At 40.0% G+C, this 22,809-nt stretch overlaps 1 protein-coding gene across 2 annotated transcripts in view; it reads right to left on the bottom strand.

The window, feature by feature from the left end:
• Nucleotides 1-22,809, bottom strand: part of LOC133484044 (chemokine-like protein TAFA-1) — a 176,880-nt gene that overhangs the window by 20,428 nt on the left and 133,643 nt on the right. For both annotated transcript variants that reach the window (XR_009790277.1, XM_061786105.1), the window contains exon 3: nucleotides 14,145-14,285. Coding sequence is in view for 1 of the 2 variants with exons in the window: in XM_061786105.1 (XP_061642089.1) it covers nucleotides 14,145-14,285 (141 nt within the window). In the remaining variant the exon portion in view is untranslated. The remainder of the gene's footprint in view (nucleotides 1-14,144; nucleotides 14,286-22,809) is intronic.

The following is a 22,809-nucleotide window of genomic DNA, read 5'->3' as shown; positions in this document are numbered from 1 at the left end:
AGTGATATTAAAAGCATACACAATAGAAATGATAGAAGTGCAACGGCTCTGTATTTTGAATGTCCGATTATTTCGATAACGAGCCACAAATTGGCTTGGTGAGTTCATGGCTCCAAATGTGATTTATTTATTATATTTGCTCCCATTTTGTTGCATCTTGGTGCCAAGGAACTACTGTTGAAGTGAGTTTAGGACCTTCATTTAGACAAAAAATTGCTGCCATGTTGTGGCATCTATGGGCAAATCTAAACATTTTTAGGGGGGCGTCAATTACCTGCAGATTTCTGCCATTTGCGGCAGAACAGCGAGGGGAGACCGTATGGTACATCGGAGGTGCATAGGCCAATAAATAGAAAAATGATTGGCAATAGTGGCCAGTGGCGTAATGATGACAGTATAAGCATTTAAACAAGTGGGAGGAGGAGTCTGTAGTATGGCCTTATTGAGTCTGCTATCTTGTGCCACATGATGACATATTGTAAACCGCTGGGCAAAATAATTGTGCACCATACACAACCTCAAAATAATGTACAGTATGTCGAGACTGTTATTAAACAAGGACCCGCTGTAGTTGTTTATCTACACATTTTCCCGACATGTTGCTTGTTTCTGTTGTTGAGAAAATTATAAGAAATGTGTCCAGCACTAAATTTGAATTACTAATAAACTTAAAGCCACAGTGTAAATAAAGCCTAATGGAAAAAGCCCTTAAAAAATATTTTATATTTCTAGTAACGTCATTATTTTTTTTGTTGGCTCATGGCAGGGTGTTGCCATGGCTCCCATGGTGTGGAAAGATGTTCACCTGAACATGTAGTTAGCCTCAACACACACACACATGCACACACAAAATAAGTACTTTTTTTTTTTACAACTATTGCATTCACTTTAATGCGCTTAGTATTTTTGCATTCATCTTACAAAATAGTGTGGAACCAGTTGACGAGAAGATAAGGTATATACATGTATGTACCGTATATATTCAATTCAATGTTACATTTTCATAATGAATGTACAAGCAGCCATTGAACTCAAAATTATCAGAACAACATTGCCGTTTTTTTCTTTGTTCATAAAAGCACGTAATTCATAAAATGTACACTCACAATTAATATTCTGTTGTTGGCTGCCATGACAGGACAGTCTAAGGTCCAACATTGCCTTGGAAAGTAGATATTTCATTCGTGCATCCATCCATTTTCTGTACCGCTTATAAGTATCTTAATTGAAATCTGTAATCAGGCTCCTATTATTGGGGGTTAGAGGAGAGTTTACATAATCAGCATGTTGTCAAAGCGCTGCTAAAAACAAGATGGCATTTAACTTAATTATTTTACTGTGAAGTCACTATTATCCGGGCCAAAGTGAAAGAAACATTTTGATAGCCAGTAAGTATTTTAAATATAAACCCTTACTTTTTTTGCTATTTGAAATTTAATTGGTCATCTAATTAAATACACTCATATTTAGTGATCACGTCACAAAGTTAAGATGGTTTTCATAAATTATACAAACTTTTAAAAAAAGGGAAACAGGTTGCACAGGAAAGGTTTAAAACTCCATCCATCCATCCATTTTCTTTACTGCTTATCCTCACTGGGGTCGCGGGCGTGCTGGAGCCTATCCAGGCTATTTTTGGGCGAGAAGCGGGGAATGCCCTGAACTGGTCGCCAGCCAATCGCAGGGCACATAGAAACAAACAACCATTCACACTCACATTCACACCTACGGGCAAGTTAGAGTCTTCAATCAACCTACCATGCATGTTTTTGGGATGTGGGAGGAAACCGGAATACCCGCAGAAAACCCACGCAGGCACGTGGAGAACATGCGAACTCCACACAGGCGAGGCCGCGATTTGAACCCCGGTCCTCAGAACTGTGAGGCAGACGTGCTAACCAGTCGGTCACCGTGCCGCCTGGTTTAAAACTATAAACTTTAAAAAAAGTGATTCTCCCCAAAACATATATCTATATTATTTAAAATGTAAGAAAAAAAGACTCAGGGACAGGAAGGTCTTGTAAAGAGAGAAAAGAGACAACAGGCCTTTTTAGGGAAGATGTAATAATTACAAGTAAGATAACCAGTGAGTGGTTTCAAATGTGCTTCAAATAAATCACTTTAAATTCATTGTATGTTTTTTTTTCTTCCCCAAATAATATTACTAGTTGACCTTTGCTTTGAAAATCCTACTGATCTGTTGAAAATGATTATCCAATTGATGTGATTTTGCCCAGTCTCCATATGAGCAGTTCAGTGCAATAACAGTGTAAATGCTTATGTTGATGCCTTTCCAGGGTCTAAAATTGGGGTTATTAATGTAATTGATCATGCAATACATGCATTGACGCTTTTTGGCACCCTTCTGTGGTGGCATAAGCAAAGCGAGCGAGCGATATTATTTATTTATTTTGTTTTACATTTTTCTTGTTGGTTTTTTTTTTGTGTCAAAAATATATAATTATACATATTTACTTTTAAAATTTATTTAACCTTTATTCAACCAAAGGATGCAAACATGTACTCATTTTTTGTAACTGTAATTAATTTAATATAAGGTGTATTTTTGCCATTTAGCCGCATTTTGCAGCCTTGTTTATGAGTTTAAATCTCGCGCATCACTAAGGGACGATGTATCTACTGATTCAGCCAATCACAGCGTCTCTATGGTTTTCCCTGCCATTGGTTAGCTTTTGTGTTCTACGCTCATTGCTCAGTAGAAGCCTCTCGCTTCTCCCCCTTCGGATCACTTTTTTTTTTTTATACTGTTTGACAATATTGTTGTTATCCATTGCTCTTGCTCTCTCTCAATATATTATACTAACTGTTTAAATATGTTCGTATTGTTTTCAAATTGTGTTTGAAGACAAAATACATTTTACGTACTCTAAATGTTATAAAAACACACAATATATAAAAACACAATACCCTATTTTATTTGGCGGATTTTGACTTATCATTGGTGCGGTCAGGAACGTAATCCCCGCGATGGAGGGGCGCATACTGTATACCAACAGTTAGCATATGCATCCATCTATTTTCTTCATCTTCTTGTCCTCTTCAGGGTCACAGGTGACCTGGAGCTTATCCCAGCTGACTTTAGAAAGATAAACAACACGAGTCTTCAATTAACCTAACATGCATGTTTTTTTTTTATTTGGGAGGAAGCCGCAATACGCGCCAAAAACTCAAACAGGCACGGAAGAACATGCAAACTCCACACAGGAACACTAGAGCCGAGATTCAAACCCTGAACCTCAGAGCTCTGAGGCAAACGTGTTAACCACAGTTTCACAGTGCTGCCCAGATAGTATGTAAACAGATACATTACCAAACATGTTTGCGATTTATGATTAGCAACATGTCTTTTTTTTCAGAGCTTTTTATTCAATTTTATTCAATTTATTTTCAATGTCTTCCCAAATCCATGCTTTCTCTGTACCTGACTCTCGAACAATCTGTTATGCTTCTAGGATGCCTCTGAAAGCTGGAATCAAAATAATCTCTTAACTCACTGTGGCTGTCAGGATCTGGCCGGATCGGGCATCAATACATCCTGACAAAGTAGTGTACAAACATGATGAATGGGCTAGAAATACACAGATACAAAATACAAACAACTGAATGAGTGTTTGATTCAAAATGTTAGTTACAAGCTGCTTTGTTGGACAAACAAGAGAGCGCGGGGCTTGAATTGATAAACATACATTGATGTGAACCTTTTACAAGTGAATCTGTCAGCTCAATGGTGAGAGAGCTCTGATGGATGGAAGTCCATCACACATTCCTCCTTGACAGGTAGCAGAATGTTTGAACATCTGATGTGTGACGAGGAGAATTGATTTATGTCTGAGTCAAAATGGGAATACGTGACCATGGGTTTAATGAATAGTTAATGTCTTTTAACTTGGCACGCTGCTGAGAGCACGGTTGACCTCCTTTCAATGAATCACTGCAAAATGAAGATTTTAAGATTTTTTTTTTCTCTCTTTTTTTTTTTTTTCAAATCAATGGGGATTCATTTACAGTTAAAAGTGCACAAGCCCAGTATTAATGACACAAACATAGCATGGGTGTCCTGCGCATAGGGCAAGTCAAGCAATTTGCTCTTTCTGCCAGAAGGAAGCCAAAATAATTCCAAGGCAACATTTATTTCAGCAAATTCACATTGTTTTTTACCACCTGTACAAAAAAAACTGAAGGTATATTCTCCTAAGGTGCAGTAAAAAAATAAAATAAAAAAATACAAAAGTATAGTGTAAATTAATAAACAATAAAAACTCACACAGGAAGTAACAAAAGACGATCTTTGTTGTAAATAAAATGTCTCTGAGCGCCTGGTTGCAATGCAATGAAAAATGTCTCCAATGTATTGAGCCACTTCAAGAAAATAAAAATGTTTTCTAAATGAAGTTTTGATTTTCCAGTTTTGCCTACCACATTTCTATTCAGAAACAGTTTTTTAATTTGTCTGTGTGTTTTTTAAAGCCACAATGTCTTTTCACTTTATTCATTACATGATACACAGCAAGATCTCAGCACTGTCTGCAGAGTACACATACTGTATTTAGGATGGTGTGGGGTTGTGTGACTGAGGCTGGCGAAGCCCACTCACGATCGGCTTTGCTTGTAACGGCAACACGAATAGTTGTGGAGAGTAATGGTGTTGATCATTCGACAGAACATAAAATGGACGTGTTGTGATTGGAATAATTCAGACAAAGACGATTCATTTGTGACACACGTCTTCTTCAACTGACGATCAAATGAGGACGTCGAAGAGCCGTCTAATTTCTTCCATTTTTTTAGTCCCTCCTCGCTCCTCGGATGATCTGCTCGACTCCTCGAAAGGACCTCCAGTAGGAGGAGCTAACGTACACAGAGGAGAGAGGCTCGAGGTTGCAAATGAAGGAATGACATTTGCCCAGTGTGTGCTTCACACGAGAGATTTGTGGAAAAGGTGCAGACAGTGTGCTAATGGCTACTAATAAACCAATCCCTTTTTTTGTGTGGTTAAGCCATTGTTTTTATTCCTTCATTACACCTACCACAGGTCATAGATCTGCCTTGTTTTTGTGTTTCTCGAATCAGATCACATTGTGTTGCAAGAGCTCATAGCGGCTATCCCCAACTCCCCAAAATACACAAGCCTCTTTTCAGACCCAGACGAATTCACTGTTTGTCCTACTTTTCCGATGTGTGTTTATCAGAAAAAAGAATGATGTTAATGTTTCCATTTGAACCTCATCATGGATTCATTCTGTTCATTTCATATGTGAATATAACATATGTGCGGCAGGTTTGGCTCAACGGAGGCTGGATGATGTGACATTCAGTTATTTTCTTTCAGTTACTAGTCCCATTATTTTGGAACTGAAAACAGCTTTTAACGCATGCAGTGGCACTATTTGTCAAACAGATGATTGTGATGCATGCTGGATGAAATAAGACCAAATTAATTTGGAGCGGGTCCTGCACATTTTACTGTAGTACAAGTAAACAGTTCACCATCTGCTTGACCAGCAATGTAACATTTGCAGCATTTCCCTTTCCTTCTTTCACTTACCATCCATGTGTATCTCCCCTCTGGATGAATCTTAAATGTACCATGACAACCTGCCATGCTTGGCTATATACACCCGCGGCAGAACAGAAGGGTTCATTCCACATCAGTGATTAACGATGAGCGTGCATCTGCATGTGCCTCTTGTTGAGAATTTACTGCTACAGCAGCTACATGACAACATCGGTAGGTAGCATCAGCCAGCCTGTGGTAGAGATTAATGGGTGTGTGTGTTGTGCAATTTTCACCTTTTTGGGGGTGTCCAAAGTATGGCTGGGGGCTTAAATTTCATATAGACTGCGATAAGCGCGGCGATGAGCGAGGCTGCAGAGACATGAGCGTTTGACTTGTTAAAAGGGATGTTCTTCACAAAGAGCCTCGTTGGCTGTGACATAACTAGGACATAGTTCTCCTTGTCAAAGCTAATAATCAATTCCCACTACAGGGCTAATCTGACAGCAGACCCCTACTGAGCGTGACGCCTCCCCACACACTCTGTCGTCAAATCTCTGCATTTTCAGCCAAAAAGCTTCAATAACAACTGAAATAAGAAATTGCAATCCCGTAAGAAATTGTGCGTGAATGCTGAGTGATGCTGCCGCAGAGCCAAATGTCAAAGACAGAATCTGACAACTATAATGGTGGTTGATTAATCACAGCATATTTAAAAAATCACCAGAATTCACGCAATTGGTCCCTTGGGAACAGTATATTGATGATGTCATAGAAAATAGATGAGAAACTTGCGAGAGCATCATTAAAAATGATTAACTCATTGTTGCATCATTGCTTATAATTTTTAGGATATCACCTTTAAGCTTTTTGGAACCAACATTTCGCTTCAGATGTTCTTTTAAAAATTGTTTTGTTTTTGTTTTTATTCTTGTAGTACTGTGGAAAATTCTTAGCCCACCATTTGATTTGGTATTTGAGTAACACTACACGGCATGTTTCAGATGCGTTTGATAAATGTATTATTTTTTTCTGTGCATACTACCTAATAGTATGCTATTACTACTACCTAATAATACTACTACTACCTGCTGCTATTACTACAACTACTACTACTACTAATAGTAATAAATTTCTCAAATGCATCTTTTTAGGGTACTGGGTATCTAAAACATATGTCACATGCTGTATGTTATACAGGGTCTGTTATAAAATCAGTATGTATAGTGGGTACGGAAAGTATTCAGCCCCCCTTAAATTTTTCACTCTTTGTTATATTGCAGCCAAATTCTAAAATAATTTAAGTTCATTTTTGTCCTCATTAATGTACACACAGCACTCCATATTGACAGAAAAAAAATAGAATTGTTGAAATTTGCTCAGACCCTTTGCTCACTATTTAATAGAAGCACCCTTTTGAGCTAATACAGCCATGAGTCTTTTTGGGAATGATGCAACACGTTTTTCACACTTGGATTTGGGGAACATCTGCCATTCCTCCTTGCAGTTCCTCTCCAGTTGTGTCAGGTTGGATGGTGAACGTTGGTGGACAGCCATTTTCAGGTCTCTCCAGAGATGGTCAATTGGGTTTAAATCAGGGCTCTGGCTGGGCCATTCAAGAACAGTCACAGAGTTGTTCTGAAGCCACTTCTTCGTTACTTTAGTGCTTCGGGTCATTGTCTAGTTGGAAGGTGAACATTTGGCCCAGTCTGAGGTCCTGAGCACTCTGGAGAAGGTTTTCGTCCAGGATGTCCCTGTACTTGGCCGCATTCATCTTTCCTTCGATTGCAACCAGTCGTCCTGTCCCTGCAGCTGAAAAACATCCCCACAGCATGATCCCAAAAAGTTCTATCTTGGTCTCATCAGACCAGAGAATCTTATTTCTCACCATCTTGGTGTCCTTCAGGGTTTTTTTTTTTTTAGCAAACTCCATGCGGGCTTTCGTTGGACCACTCTGCCATAAAGCCCCGGCTGGTGGAGGGCTGCAGTGATGGTTGACTTTCTAGAACTTTCTCCCATCTCCCGACTGCATCTCTGGAGCTCAGCCACAGTGATCTTTGGGTTCTTCTTTACCTCTCTCACAAGGCTCTTCTCCCCCGATTGCTCAGTTTGGCCTGTCGGCCAGCTCTAGGAAGGGTTCTGGTTGTCCCAAACGTCTTCCATTTATGGAGACCACTGTGCTCTTACGAACCTTAAGTGCAGCGGAACTTTTTTTGTAACCTTGGCCAGATCTGTGCCTTGCCACAATTCTGTCTCTGTGCTCTTCAGGCAGTTCCTTTGACCTCATGATTATTATTTGCTCTGTCATGCACTGTGAGCTGTAAGATCTTATATAGACAGGTGTGTGGCTTTCCTAATCAAGTCCAATCAGTATAATCAAAGACAGCTGGACTCCAATGATGGTGTAGAACCATCTCAAGGATGATCAGAAGAAATGGACAGCACCCGAGTTAAATAAATGAGTGTCACAGCAAATACTTATGGCTGTTATATTTAAGTTTTTCTTTTTTAATAAATCTGCAAAAGGTTCAACAATTCCGTTTTTTTCTGTCAACATGGATGCTGTGTGTACATTAATAAGGAAAAAAATGAACTGAAATGATTTTAGCAAATGGCTGCAACATAACAAAGAGTGAAACTTTTAAGGGGGTCTGATTACTTTCCGTACCCACTGTATGTATGAAATGTATGGTCCACCCTGTATTAATGACCAAACATAACCAGATTGTCACTGAAGTGAGACAGTAAGTGAAAAAAAATTACTTTTGTGGCATGTCATAAAAAAGTTAGGCTTCTTTCTGTTTTTAAAGGATGACGGAAAGATGGGCAGTGCCTTTCTAAATTTGGACAAATGAAAGTTCCATTAATGCTATTGTGACTGAGATGGTAAAAATACTGTACCTATATATAAATTTCTTCTTTCTGGATAATGATACAGATAAACACAGTACTTTATATCAAGAGCCGCACCAACATTTTCAACCACCAACATTCTTCTTCGATCCATGCAGCAACTCACCCCAAAAAATGTACAGAAACTGATTTTTCAATTTACTTAATAATGTATCTGTGTATGCAGTTCAGAGGTCATGGGCTCCGGCTTCCTCGGTCGGTGGACTTTGCATATTCTCCCCATGCTTGTGTGGGTTTTTCTGCGGGTACTCTGGTTTACTCAAACATTAAAAAAACATGCATGCTAGGTTATTTGAAGACTCTAAATTGTCCTTAGGTGTGAATGGATGTATGTCATTATGTGCTCTGCGGTTGCCTGGCGACCAGTCTGGGGTGTACCCCCCGTCTCTTGCCCGAAGTCAGCTGGGATAGTCTGCAGCACACCTGCTACCCTTGTAAGCATAAGCGATACAGAAAATGGATGGATAGATGGATAGAAAGTACATTGCAAAGTTATTGGTCATACATTTGTGGCAATTGTTAAAAATGTATAAATTGTGTAAAATTGTGCCATACTGGTGGGACTAAAATTCTATTAAAACACCAAAACTGACCTACTCGTTACCTGTGATATACCAACAGCAGCACTGTAAAGGTGAGAACAGTGGGGCCAGTTCTAAGGCCCGATCGCTGACAGTGGTCCGAGACATGAGTGACCTCAGTGTCACAAGCATGCCAGGCGAAAACTTTAAGGGGAACACTCGGCAACTTGAATAATTTATTGCTTGATTTTTAGCATTTGCGCAATGAACCTATGATGCTTGGGTGCAAACAACACACACAACAATGGGATTTATGGTCACCATGTTCTTTGATGTTGGATTTAGATGCAAATAACCGATAAAACAGCCCATCAGCAAAATTACAAATTTGGCGAAAGATAAAGATGAACACTTTCCTCTAGGCTGTGCTTGTGTGTCCAGAACAAATGACTCCTAAAAACAAACTCTTTGTATATAATAACAATTCATTTTTCTAAGATTGTTAATCTGTGTGAGCGTGTAACCTGTGTATGGTACAGTGGCAGCAGGCGGCCCCCAGCGGGGTGATGAGATGGGGAGAAATTCTGGGGCAGTCCACTCACTCCACCAAGTCTGAACACATAGTAAGGGGAACGGTGTCCACCAAAGAACAATTGTCTGCCACTGATCAAGACTGGTCAAAGGTGTTTATACTGCAGTATGTGTGACTATCCATCCAGTCATGCATGTTCTGTACCGCTTATCCTCACTAATAATCTTTATATTTCATGTGGTTTTAGCACTAAATAAAGTTGGTGAAAATGATTTCAGTGGAATGTGAGGCATCTAAATAAAGAAATTGCCTTTATAAGAAGTTGAGGTCATCTTATTTGTGGCACATTTGTGGTCAATACCGCTGTGTTGCTGTTCAGTGGCTTGTCTTTTTCATTTTTATCACCACTCCACTTTTAAGTGCTTGTTAATCGATTCACTGACTCTGAAGATTTCTGGCCAGGGGACTCAAACCTACTGAGGTGTTAAGTGTTAACAATAGCTTCTATTTCTGTGCCTGGATCTTTGTCAGGTATTCTTTGATTTGTCTGATTTTACCCAACTTCTACTTGAAACTTTCTTCATGACGCAGTGAAACAAATTCCCTCGCTCTGCAAAATATAGTCAGAAATTCTTATGTTCAGTGAGCATAGCAATGACTACTGAGTCATTTTTTGATCTCATTGTGACGGTAAGATTTTTACAGAAATGTATTCATAGTAAACCGCTGCGATGAACATCTGGGGTAACTCGCACATCAGTTTGTTTACCTGCATGAATCTGTGAAGAGCTTTCACTCGGCATGCTTGTGCCCATGAGAGTAAAATGACAAAATAAGCACTGTGCTGTTTTCATCATCTTACACTGAATGTCAAAGACATACAAAGTGGGACCATTTACTGCATTTTACACAGTTGTGATCGACTGTCTTCCAACCATTCAGCTGCTGTCTTTTCAAGTGAAGTTGTTGCCAGGTAGGTTAAACAAAATCTATTTTTTTTTTCACTAATTGTGCAACAGCGACATTAAAGGCTGTCTACTGTCATGCTGCCACACACCTTGTTCCACCACAATGCATTCCCACTATTGGAATTGTGCTCAATTCTGCTCAGAATGCACAGCTCACAGGCACAATCACTGTAGACCACAGGTGTCAGACATTATTTTGTTTGACCCTTGAAAACAAATCTTGCTAAGTCGATGTGTTCTTTTCATTTTGGCAGAAAATAGGTACCAAAATTCCAATTTGTCTATACTTGAACTGGTTTTTCACCAAATTCCTTCTTAACTTTTATTATCATTGTTATTATGATTATTATTATAGTATTATTGTTTATTCTATCTTTTATTATACCCATTCTAGTCCCTCAAGGGGAAATTCAACTCACACTCCAATATATTCGCTGCATAGACCACATTGAACTAAATCACCCACATGAAGGCATGCGAGGAGAGATTCATTGTGAAAGAGGCGCAGAGTGCTGCACCTCTTAAGCTGAGGTGGTGAGGATAATGCCTTACACAAGGGCACCTTAGGCAGTAACCAGCAAGAATATGAGTTGCCGTTTTTACATTGTTTGTCCATAGTGGGACTCAAACCTGTGTCCTCCGACGCATAAGCCCAAGTCCTTACAGACTGAGCTACTGCCATAAACTGAACAATCGTTGTATAATTTTATATATGTTTGCCACAATTTTTCACAGCTACTGATTTCAAATCCAGTTGGTTGTTAACAATACTATATGTATAATACCAATGAAATGCAGTGGCATTGTGTATAAGTAATAATATGATGAGGTGGTTATACCACATCTATATGAATTTCAAAGTCGTAGCAGCTGCCTAGCCTGAGGGAAACCATGACTACGATGTGGCCCATGATGAAAATGAGTTGGACATCCCTGCGGTGGAGACTATAAATCCATCAATTATCAATACTCCTTATCCTGTTCAGGGAGAGAATGATCTTATTCGAGCTGACACCCACATGTCTATGTCCAACAAAAGAAAAATCCAATTTGATAATTTGCAAACTAAACTATATATAGCCCCCTGATTATGTCCTGGTCGCAGTTTTTTTGGGGTGCCAGATTTTGTCACAACACCAGAAAGAGAGTACGCTGTCGTTGACATATTTCGGCTCGAGTGGTTTGACAACCACGTCTCACAAAAACGTTTCTGTTTAGTTTAAAATGGCTTACTTTACCCAGGATACCTCGCCCAATTGTGGCTGTGGTCTGTTTTTACGCCAGTCTTGGTGCCGTAAAATGGGTAAAGTCATGCTGGCTGGAAGCATCATCTTCACTGGCCCAGCGAGTTAGTTGCTAGTTAGCCGCTATCTCTCATCAGTCATCCACCACGTGTTGGTTGAATCTTGGATAACTTTATCCAATTTATTTTTGGAGATTATCGCTCGGTGGAGACGGCTACACACATCCATGAGTCATGATCAGATAGTCGTACAACAAGACTTGGTAGCCACTGTACAACTCCGCATGTGCGCATGCGCATAAAGTCAAAATAGCGGCGGACGCAAACAGGAAGCAAATGCGGCTTCACAGTATTGCAGCTCTTTTAAGAATAAGGTATGTAGCGCTAAATGTTATTCTTTGATTTGTTTTGATTCGGATTAGAAAATTATGATTTGGGATGTGTTTTTGAGTGAATCCGAATTACCACTCATTCATTCATAGTTCTAAAAATTATATATATTGAGTAACATGAAATCTTCCAACTTTTGCTGAAAACTCACATGATTTGTTGATGCCTCACATGGCGTAACTTAAGAAAAGCCTGTCCGCCATGTGTGTGCGTGTGTGTGACTTGATGGCACATTCCTTCATTAATTTTTCTGTAGCACGTATCCTCACTAAGGTCACGGGCGTGCTGGAGCCTATCTCAGGTAACTCTGGGCGATAGGCGGGGTACACCCTGAACTGGTCGCGAGCCAATCGCAGGGCACATATATAAACAAACAACCATTCGTAATCCAATTCACACCTAAGAGCAATTTAGAGTCTTCAATTAACCTACCATGCATGTTTTTGGGATATGGGAGTCACGTTGACAACATGCAAACTCCACACAGGTGAGGCCGGATTTGAACTAGGGTCCTCAGAACTGTGAGGTACATGTGCTAACCAGTCGCTCACTGTGCCGCCTTCATGGCACATTTTTACAGAACATTTTGGTTGAACAGCAATTTGGAGGAGCCACTGTTTGTTAAAAAAAAAAAAAAAAAACTACTATGGATATTGAAAAGGTTGAGTTACAGTATGTTTGCAGTATACTCATTGCAGTCTTTCAGCTGATTCATCTTCATCCATCCATCCAATTTTTGTAGCCTACTGCTTATCCTCATTAGGATCGCGGGTGTGCTGGAGCCGAGTCCAGCCGACTTTGGGCACTGATTCATCTTTTTGGAAATAATTGTTCCCAACCACAATTCATAATTGCATTGTCAAGGCTCCAATACCGCAAGTGATCACGACAGGTGATTGCCAGGATGACACTTGCAATGTGTTTTTAATTCTTATTTGTAGAGTGTGCTGATTTCAGTACTTTCAGTATTCAAATTAGCTTATGTCACGAAAAATGCAAAGGCAGACTGAAAGTATGGGGAAACTAAGTTATTTGAGAGATTTTCAAAGGACATCTCAGTCAGGTGAAGAGACAGTGTCGACAGTCTACTCTGTTGAAGAGAATTTAGATTTGCAACAAATGACAAAAACGAAATGTTTCCAGCAAATATTTCCATCTAAAGATCAGAACGTCTCAAGTACCAAGGACTCGGCTTTTCATCAACCCAGAATTCGTTTTGTGTGTGTGAGCTTTGTCTCATGGTTAATTCATATTCCTTGATCATCTTTACTGTCAGATGGATAACCAGCCCTGTGGAGTCCATCCAGTGCCTGTCTGGCCCTTCATGTAACAGCCCTATTAATGAGGATTTTTTTGCATCATTTTTCATAAGGGGTGAACACTTTGATCTCCTGCTGGGGTTGAGGTGAAATGATTGAGATTGGGAGGCAATACATGAGCTTTGTGGCATAAGGAGGGCATCACAGTTGTGTCTGAATAAGTTTGATGTAGACTTCCTGCCTGCTTTTATTCCCCCCAGAAAGGTGCCCGAGCCTGATTGTTTTCCTCATCTGACGCAATTCAGGTGCACTATGCTAGAGCTTCCCTGAATTGTTTATTAGTTATTAATTTCCATCAGCCTGATCTGCCGTGGGCATTGTGATCTGCAACATGCTCCTTGCTCAGGTGTTCACAAACTTTGGATCAACCACTTGATGCCCAGAAGCACAGAAATGCAGCCTGCCTAACGGTTGAATGGATTTGTATTATTAGCACAGAAAATAATACTTATGTACTGGGTAAGTGCTTAACTCTGTTATTTTAGTATTCTTCCCACCGTGCAGTGCTGTACCGTTAGTATATTGTTTAAACTTTTTTTTTTTTAAAAACAACATGGATTTATATTTAATCTCCTTCTTTCTTGTATTTTCTCCTTTCTAAACCTTGTTATTTATGACCTGTCATTTAATGGAATGTTTAATAAAGTGAGCAATTCTAAAGCAGCCATAAAGAGATCTCCTTGTCGCACATTTCTGTCGTTAATAAAAGAAATGTGTAACTATATTCAGAGGTATTTCCTCACCATCCACACAGGAGGGTTTGTTGCGCGTTGTCCCTGCCACTTTGCCTGGTAAACAGGAGCACTTGACGGTCTGAGAGCGTTCCTCTATGCGATTCTTGTTACAGCATCTGTGGGCCGCAATCACCTCACACGTACCTCCCTCTGTGGACAAATGGACGAGAAATACACAATCATGCATCACGTGGTTTGTCTATGTGTGAAGAAACATGAAGAGACATGCCACAAACAATGAACAAAGGCATCCGCAACACAAGTGTGGTCCGAATGAAAAAGGCTTCGGAAAACACGCTGATTTCACGTCATCTGTCACATGCTACAAATTCTCAAATTGTTTTAATGATTCCATCTTTTCATTTTCCGACCATATGTATGTCAGTGTCATTAAAACAGACCATTAGTTTGGAGGGTTGTTACTAAATTACACCGCTTCATACTTAGAAGTAGGTCCAATCTTTCTTCAGAATTAATGAGATGGCTAAAATATTAAATGCACCACATCAAGCAGACAGGGAAAGCACTTTGTTAAAAGAACAATGTGTTATGTAGTCCCATACACAAATCACAAAACCAACAGCAAGGTCAGTAAGGCAGCACTCCACGTATCTCGAAGATTACGCCATCACATGAGAGCATTTTGGTCACAGTGTTTGTATTTAATCTAATTCAACTACACATGTAATTAAGAATGTGGCCAGTGAATACATTTTGTCTTGAAATTCTCAGCAACCGGCCAAGCAAAAGACCTGAATGACTGAGATCTCTGAGGTTCACGTACAGGCTATACAACACTAAAATATTAACTCCAAGAAATAGGTGACATCACTCAGTGTGAAGGCAATACAATAGTATGGTGGCTAACAAAGGAGAACGTCAGAAAAAAATATTTGGAGAAGAAAAGACAATATCTGCCAATGGGGATACTGGGTCAAAATAGCAATCAGGGGGATTGCCCATGGGAGGGACGGATGGAGGCAAGGGACATCCTGGAATAAGTGAGACAGCGAGAGAGTGCTAAAGGACGAGGTGTATGTGCCTGCCAGGTAGCGACCATGCCAGTGAGTAATGAGGGAGCCATTGGAAGTGCCCCCTTCACACAATTATAAAGCGACGGGCTAATGCAGCCAGCGGAGCTGCAGGAGAGAGGCCCTTCATCACTGCACGCCCCTTTCTTTGCGCCCAGGGAAAAACTCTTTATCTTTTCTTGACAGGCACTGCAACAGACACCTGCATCCAACAATTAAAGCGGAACCCATCCCAGGACGATGAAGAAAGGAGGAAAGAATAACAGGATGTTACATGTATCCTCTCAGATCTACTGACTGTAGAGCACACACAGATGGGGGAAGGCCACTAAATGGCAGGAACCATAGTGTTTGTATCGTTTACTTACTCAGCGAGCTCTACAGGGCACACAAAAAGACCCATTTATACTCACTGACAACAACCAGTGTGTGTTTCTTTGGCTGAAATTGTCTCTTCAAATGTTTGAAATGAATTACAGAACTGTCCTTCAAGCGGATTACACGAGTTGGGTGAGTTTTCTTCTCCCATTTCCATCAATGTCTGTTGTGGTCAGACCAAAGGCCACTGAATCTTGGATTAAGAGGCAAACATTTGCAGTCCCGATGGACCGCTCTGTCATGCACTATTAATCCACCTCTCTCAACACTTGTTAGGGGTTTCTTGGGCAGGACAAGGCGCAACACAGACTCTAAAAGTAGGAGGGGAAAAAAATCCCTTGAGTGTGTTAAAGCCCCAAACCCCACCATGTGTTGGTTAGTTGAATATTTTACTGGTGGCCCTCTGACCTGCGCACTTGCTTTCCAGTCAAAGCTGACTCAGTGAGGAGTTTACATTGCATCACAGGCACTGCAAAACCTCACATTTTCTGAGTAACTTTATTGGCATGCTTTGTTGATTTGTAATACACACACGTGTAGCCATCGGACCACAGACATACCGTATTCCCCCACCAATTAAATTTCTGACACATCCTGACCTGTAAATGTCATACAAGAACATTTCTTGTTCATTAAAATGTGTTCTGTCTTGATTAATCTTAGATATTTTTTTTTGCATTGGTGGAGCTGTCTGAATATCTGAGCAGAAAACAACCCCCCCATTGGGAGAATTTCAGGATGTAACACATACAGAAAACAAAAATGGAGATACAGTATAAACAGGGATTGAGAAAAAATAAATAGATGAATAAATCAATATATAAATAAATAACATTTTAATCAACTCCACACATACTACGGGGATGCTGAGGTTGTAGAAGCATCCATCCATCCATTTTCAACACCATTCATCCTGGTTAGGGTCGCGGGAAGCTGGAGCCTATCCCAGCTGACTTTGGGCGAAAGGCAGACTGCACCCTGAACTGGTCGCCAGTCAGTCGCAGGGCACATAAAAACACAGACAACCATTCACGCTCGCATTCACATTCACATTTACACCGTCACTGAGTGGGAATTGAACCCACGCTGCCTGCACCAAAGTCAGGCGAATGTACCACTACACCATCAGTGACTGTGGTAGAAGCAGAAGAAAGCATAGATTTTCTTTAAGAGTGGCTACTAAACAAGATTTACTGTGTTGTTTTGGGTAATTGTTGTATTTACAGGTACTCTCACTGGTCACTACATGCTGTACATTCTAACGAGATCTAATCAAAGTATATAAAGTATATATAAATAAAGTGTAAATATAAAAATGTCTGCCTTTACAAATTTGTTGACTTTTGATTCACCCTATTGGTAAAGTTACTGTATTTTACAGTGTAGTTTGGCACTGTAACATTTTCTTAGTTTTTATACTATACATTATATATATAATATTTTGGGCAATATTTACACCATTCAAACTCTGAAGCACTTTGTGGCTCCTTTTTCTTTCTTAAATTTCATCCACTATACAGAATATATGCTTAAATGGGCTGGAACGTATCACAGGGGAATTCAGGGGAGAACACCTGGTACACTCGGGACTAGTCACGAGTCAATCGCAGGGCACAAAGATACAATGAACTGTCCACACTCACATTTACCCCTATAACCTCTGTCCACATGCATGTTAGGCATGTTTTTGGACGAGTAGACAATGCATGAAGCACAAGAGAACATTCAAACTCCACACAGGAAGGCCCGAGCCGAATCTGTCAACTTCGAGGCAGATGTGTTAACAACTAGGCCATATTTTGAGGAAACATTCTTATTCCAAATATAGAAGGTGTTCACTGTGTAGCAGAGTTACATTGTACAGGGCTAATCAATATAATACAAATGAAAAAGTTTGCAATCAAAGTCCCGCCATCCAGTTGGCTTATTTGACATAATGGCATGTTTCATTTGAAATATTGTTTATTCGGATGCTCACAGCTCAATGGTAACTGTACACTGTTTATGCTGTCAAGATGTGAGTGTGGGCTGTGATGGATGCTGTCCTCTGAGCCTGTGAGACAGCGAAAGGGGTTAAACCAACCTTCTAAGATGGAGTGGATGGCTGTGCACCCCAGACTTTATTGAGGGGAAGTGAAGGGCATCGATGGTGCCATTGGCTGGTCATTTTTCTCTCAGTGGCCCACAGTGACAGCAGCCATTGAGTGACAGGATGAGGTGATTATGTGTAAGGAGACCAATGCCTTATTGTTTTCAGCTTAGTCCAAACGCCAATTAATGAGAAAGTGTTGTAGATCAGCTGACATGGAAACAGCAATGATCCAGAAACATAGTTTAAAGGTGTACCCCAAATGTCCATCCCATCCATTTTCTGAACCGCTTATCCTCACTAGGGTCACGGGTGAGCTGGCGCCTATCTCAGCTGACTTCGGGCAAGACGTAGCGTACTGGTCGCCAGCCAATCGCAGGGCACACATACTGTATGAACAAACAACCAGCTGTTGTCTTTCTTTATACTGTATGTGTCCTGTGATTGACTGGGATAGTCAAACTGGTGTAGTCCGTTTGCCCAAAGGAAACTGCACCAGGCTCCATCTCACCACAACCCTGATTAAGGTAAGCAGTATAGAAAATGGATGGAAATTATAAATGTGAGCACGAATATTTCGATGACAAAACTACAACAGGTTGTGTAATGGGATGATGGCTAAGAAAATGCTAGATTTACAAAAGGGGAACATGGTCTGGTAACTGGTACTCTTGGTTAGTAATGGTCAACGACACAATTTCTATTATTTGCCTCAGTGAATATGAAAGGCCAAGATTTGAATCCAGAATCTCTTGACTGTCAGGCAGACGTTAGCTGAACCACCAAATTCTACTGCATGTTGTAAAGAACAGCCTGTCCTTTTTCGATGTTATGGTTATGAACAGAATTCCAGTTTGCCACAACTGGTATGCATTTCTGTGGTAGCATCACACACACACGCACACACATGTAAAAAAACACAACCACACAAGACCCACTAACCCAGGCATACTGAACTCAAGTGTTGCATGACAATGCATAGAAATAGTTAGAACTCCGTATTTTTCTTAACTTTGGAGGCATAGTTTTCCAGAGGTGTTTCGGTGAGATTGTATAGTCACTTCGAGGCAATCGACTTTTATCTGATACAAGTCATTTCCGTTCGGTACATCAATTTAGAACAATAACAATGAATTGATCTAAAGTAAGTCTCTATACTACTAATTGAACTAATTAAACTTGTTACCGCTAACTCAATTTCAATAATGACACAAAAATATGCAGAATATTTATAGCTTTTGAGTGACAAAATGTCACTAATCAAGCAATCGCTGTCTTCTGTCTTCATTGCTTATACATTTTTCAAACTGCTGCAAAAAAAGAAGAAATAATAATAATTGGTTTCTGAATCAACAATGTGTTCTGTGGCCAAGAGATGAGCTCTCAGCTAGCATTTTTCTTCCTTCTTCGCTTCCTCACAGCTTTTATCACACAGTTATCAAAATATTAGCATACTGTATGGCCAAGGGAATAAACAAAGCAGTGAGGAAAACCAGAGACCCCCAAGAACTATTTTTTTTACAACTTAATTGGAATGCATTCAAGTGTAAATGAAATGTTTCCACCTGCAAGCTGAGTTGTGTTTCTGTTTCTCAAATCAAGCAGATGCTTCTGCTTCAGTCAACCAGGTCGTCTATTGCCTAAATGGGTTTTGTAATGCCATGTGCATCTATATGGATAGATGGATAGATAGATAGATAGCTAGATAGCTAGATAGCTAGATAGATAGATAGATAGATAGATACACACACATAAACATCATAAGACAGTGGTCGTGATAGATGTCCGAAGAAAGGAACATGAACAGCTGGAGAAATACCAAGGACTGAAGGAAGAGCTAGTGAAAATGTGGGTGGTGAAGCCAATAGTGGTGGTGGTGGGAGTAACCCCCAAGCTGGGAGGATGGCTCCTGCAGAGCGCAATACTGGGAGCAGCTAGGATCCTGCGCAGAAACCTCAAAATCCGAGGCCTCTGAAAGAGGATCCGAGCCCAGATGTGATACCGAGGACTGAGAAAGTGATTCTATTCAACCCCAATTCCAATGAAGTTGGAATTGGAAAGTTGGTACGTTGTGTTAAACATTAATAGAAAGTAGAAAGATACACTGGGAAAAATGCATCAGAGTGGCTTGGTGCCAGCTGTCTCACTGCATATATGTTTTATGATGCTCATAAGAATGCATCTTTTCATGACTTGGTTGGAACTTCAACAGCACTCACCCCCGATTAGTTAGCATAATGTTTAAACATGCTACCAAGCATTGTTGAGTGTATTCCAAATGAGGACCTTGCAGGGAGTGCTTGAAAACACCTTTTCATGTTCCTCCTCTCGGCAGCTAATATGAATGTATATTTGATCAGGAATTACACAATCCTCATTTAGGGTTGCCTACTTGTGTAACAGTGTCAGTTAAAATGGATAGTGTTGGAAGATAAATCCCTTGGAGGGGTAGAAATAGACCACACTGGATAATTCTAAATTATCTGTGGTGCTATGATGTTTGACGCTCATCTCTTTGGAAATTATGAGAAAGGGAGGACGTGACACAACATGTACACGCCATATTTCTGTGTAGAAGGCAAACTACTGCCATTTTGGTATATGCTCATTGTATTGTAGACATTGTCGACAGTGACTCAAATTGCTGATGACGATATGACTGATTAGGTTATTTTATAACCCCAATTCCAATGAAGTTTGACGTTGTGTTAAACATAAATAAAAACAGAATACAATGATTTTCAAATCATGTTCAACCTATATTTCATTGAATTCACCACAAAGACAAGATATTTATTGTTCAAACTGATCAACTTTAGTGTTTTTAGCAAATAATCATTAACTTAGAATTTTATGGCTGCAACAGGTTCCAAAAAAGCTGGGACAGTTGGCAAAAAAGACTGAGAAAGTTGAGGAATGCTCATCAAACACCATTTTGGAATGCCCCACAGGTGAACAGGCTAATTGGGAACAGGTGGGTGCCATGATTGGGTATAAAAGGAGCTTCCCTGAATTGCTCAGTCATTCACAAGCAAAGATGGGGGAAGGTTCAGCTCTTTGTGAACAAGTGCGTGAGAAAACAGTTTGAACAGTTTAAGGACGATGTTCCTCAACATACAATTGCAAGGAATTTAGGGATTTCATCATCTACGGTCTATAATATCATCAAAAGTTTCAGAGAATCTGGAGAAATCACTGCATGTAAGCAGGAAAGCCAAAAACTAACATTGAATGCCCGTGACCTTCGATCCCTCAGGCGGCACTGCATCAAAAACCAACATCAGTGTGTAAAGGATATCACCACATGGGCTCAGGAACACTTCGGAATACCAATGTCAGTAAATACAGTTCGGCGTGACATACGTAAGTGCAACTTAAAACTCTACAATGCAAAGCAAAAGCCATTTATCAACAACACCCAGAAACACCGCCGGCTTCTCTGCGCCCGAGCTCATCTAAGATGGACTGATGCAAAGTGGAAAAGTGCTCTGTGGTCCGACGAGTCCACATTTCAAATTGTTTTTGGAAATTGTGGACGTCATGTCCTCCAGGCCAGAGAGGAAATGAACCATCCGGACTGTTATGGACGGAAAGTTCAAAACCCAGCATCTGTGATGGTATGGGGCTTTGTTAGTGCCAATGGCATGGGTAACTTACACATCTGTGAAGGCACCATTAATGCTGAAAAGTACATACAGATTTTGGAGAAACATATGCTGCCATCCAAGCAACGTCTTTTTCATGGACGTCCTTGGTTATTTAAGCAAGACAATGCCAAACCACATTCTGCACATGTTACAATAGCGTGGCTTCGTGGTAAAAGAGTGCGGGTACTAGACTGGGCTGCTTGCTTTCCAGACCTGTCTCCCATTGAAAATCTGTGGCGCATTATGAAGCGTAAAATACGACAACGGAGACCCCGGACTGTTTCCCAAATGTTTATTGAATGTTGTTAAAAGATGTGTTGCGGCCATAAAATTCTAAGTTAATGATTATTTGCTAAAAACAATAAAGTTTATCCCTTTGAACATTACATATCTTGTCTTTGTAGTGTATTCAATTAAATATAGGTTGAACATAATTTGCAAATCATTGTATTCTGTTTTTATTTATGTTTAACACAACATCCCAATTATTTTGATAATTTATTGGAATTAGGGTTGTAATTTCCAACTGCTGTTTGATAGTCAGAATCATCACGGTAAAAGTGGTAAAATTATTATCAAAATGAAGTAATTATTCATTCTTGAGAGAAATTCAGATAATATAATAATAATCAATTTCCAGGAATTACACTATTGTTAACAATGTAGGATAAGGAATTTATTGTGATTTCCAAGTGAATGATTCATAATGTCAAAATTCAGGCATTTACAGGAGGTGAGTATCTACACAAGTATAAAAACGAAAGGATTTTTCATTGATTGATATTCTAAATGAGTTGAATACAGTGGAACTTATGAGTACAAATAAAATCTGTTTCGGGACACCTCGAGTTTATTTGGATTTGGAAATCAATAATGGAAATATCAAAGATCTGTGGCCCTTTACTAAATGTCAAACAGCTTGGAGCTACTGTATATTCGTGTTGATAAGCAAAAGATAAAAACAAAAAACAAAACCCTCAGTCCTAAAGTCGCAATTCAAAACTGACTCATGTTGCTGATGTCATTATTTGTAAAAAGAAGTAACCAGTAACCGTCGTCTCTTAGCACCCATTTTGTGACTGATCGTTCTTTTAGTAAAAAGACAAGTTACAAAACTAAACAAATTATTTGAAGCTTTTTGAACTGAGCTCGTGCTCGAGTGGATTTAGCCTCAATCACCACATTTTAGTTATCTGTTGGGTTTCTCTGACCGCCGTGAGGTTTTCTCTCTCTACTGTCAGGAGGGCAACTGCCGGGGCTGTTTCCCTGAAGCAGAGCAGCATCACCCACGCAAAACAAACGGACTTTACAGTGAAAGGTAACACAAACAGGGAGTGTGAACCCGAGAGAGAGGAGGAGTCAGTGTAGCAATGAAGAGGGAGGGGGCGGAGAGGCCTTCAAGAGCGCCAGTTGACTGACAGAACCACTGATCTAGTGATTTAAAGTCACGCAAATCAATGTTGTTTTTTTAAGAGAAACCTGAATGTCACTGTAATAAAATTAGCATTTGAGACAAGATTAGAACAGTG

This window comes from Phyllopteryx taeniolatus, chromosome 9, assembly GCF_024500385.1.
Source record: "Phyllopteryx taeniolatus isolate TA_2022b chromosome 9, UOR_Ptae_1.2, whole genome shotgun sequence".
Classification (NCBI taxonomy): Eukaryota; Metazoa; Chordata; class Actinopteri; order Syngnathiformes; family Syngnathidae; genus Phyllopteryx; species Phyllopteryx taeniolatus.
Note: the sequence above shows the minus strand (reverse complement) of the source record. Positions and strands in the feature narration are given on the sequence as shown.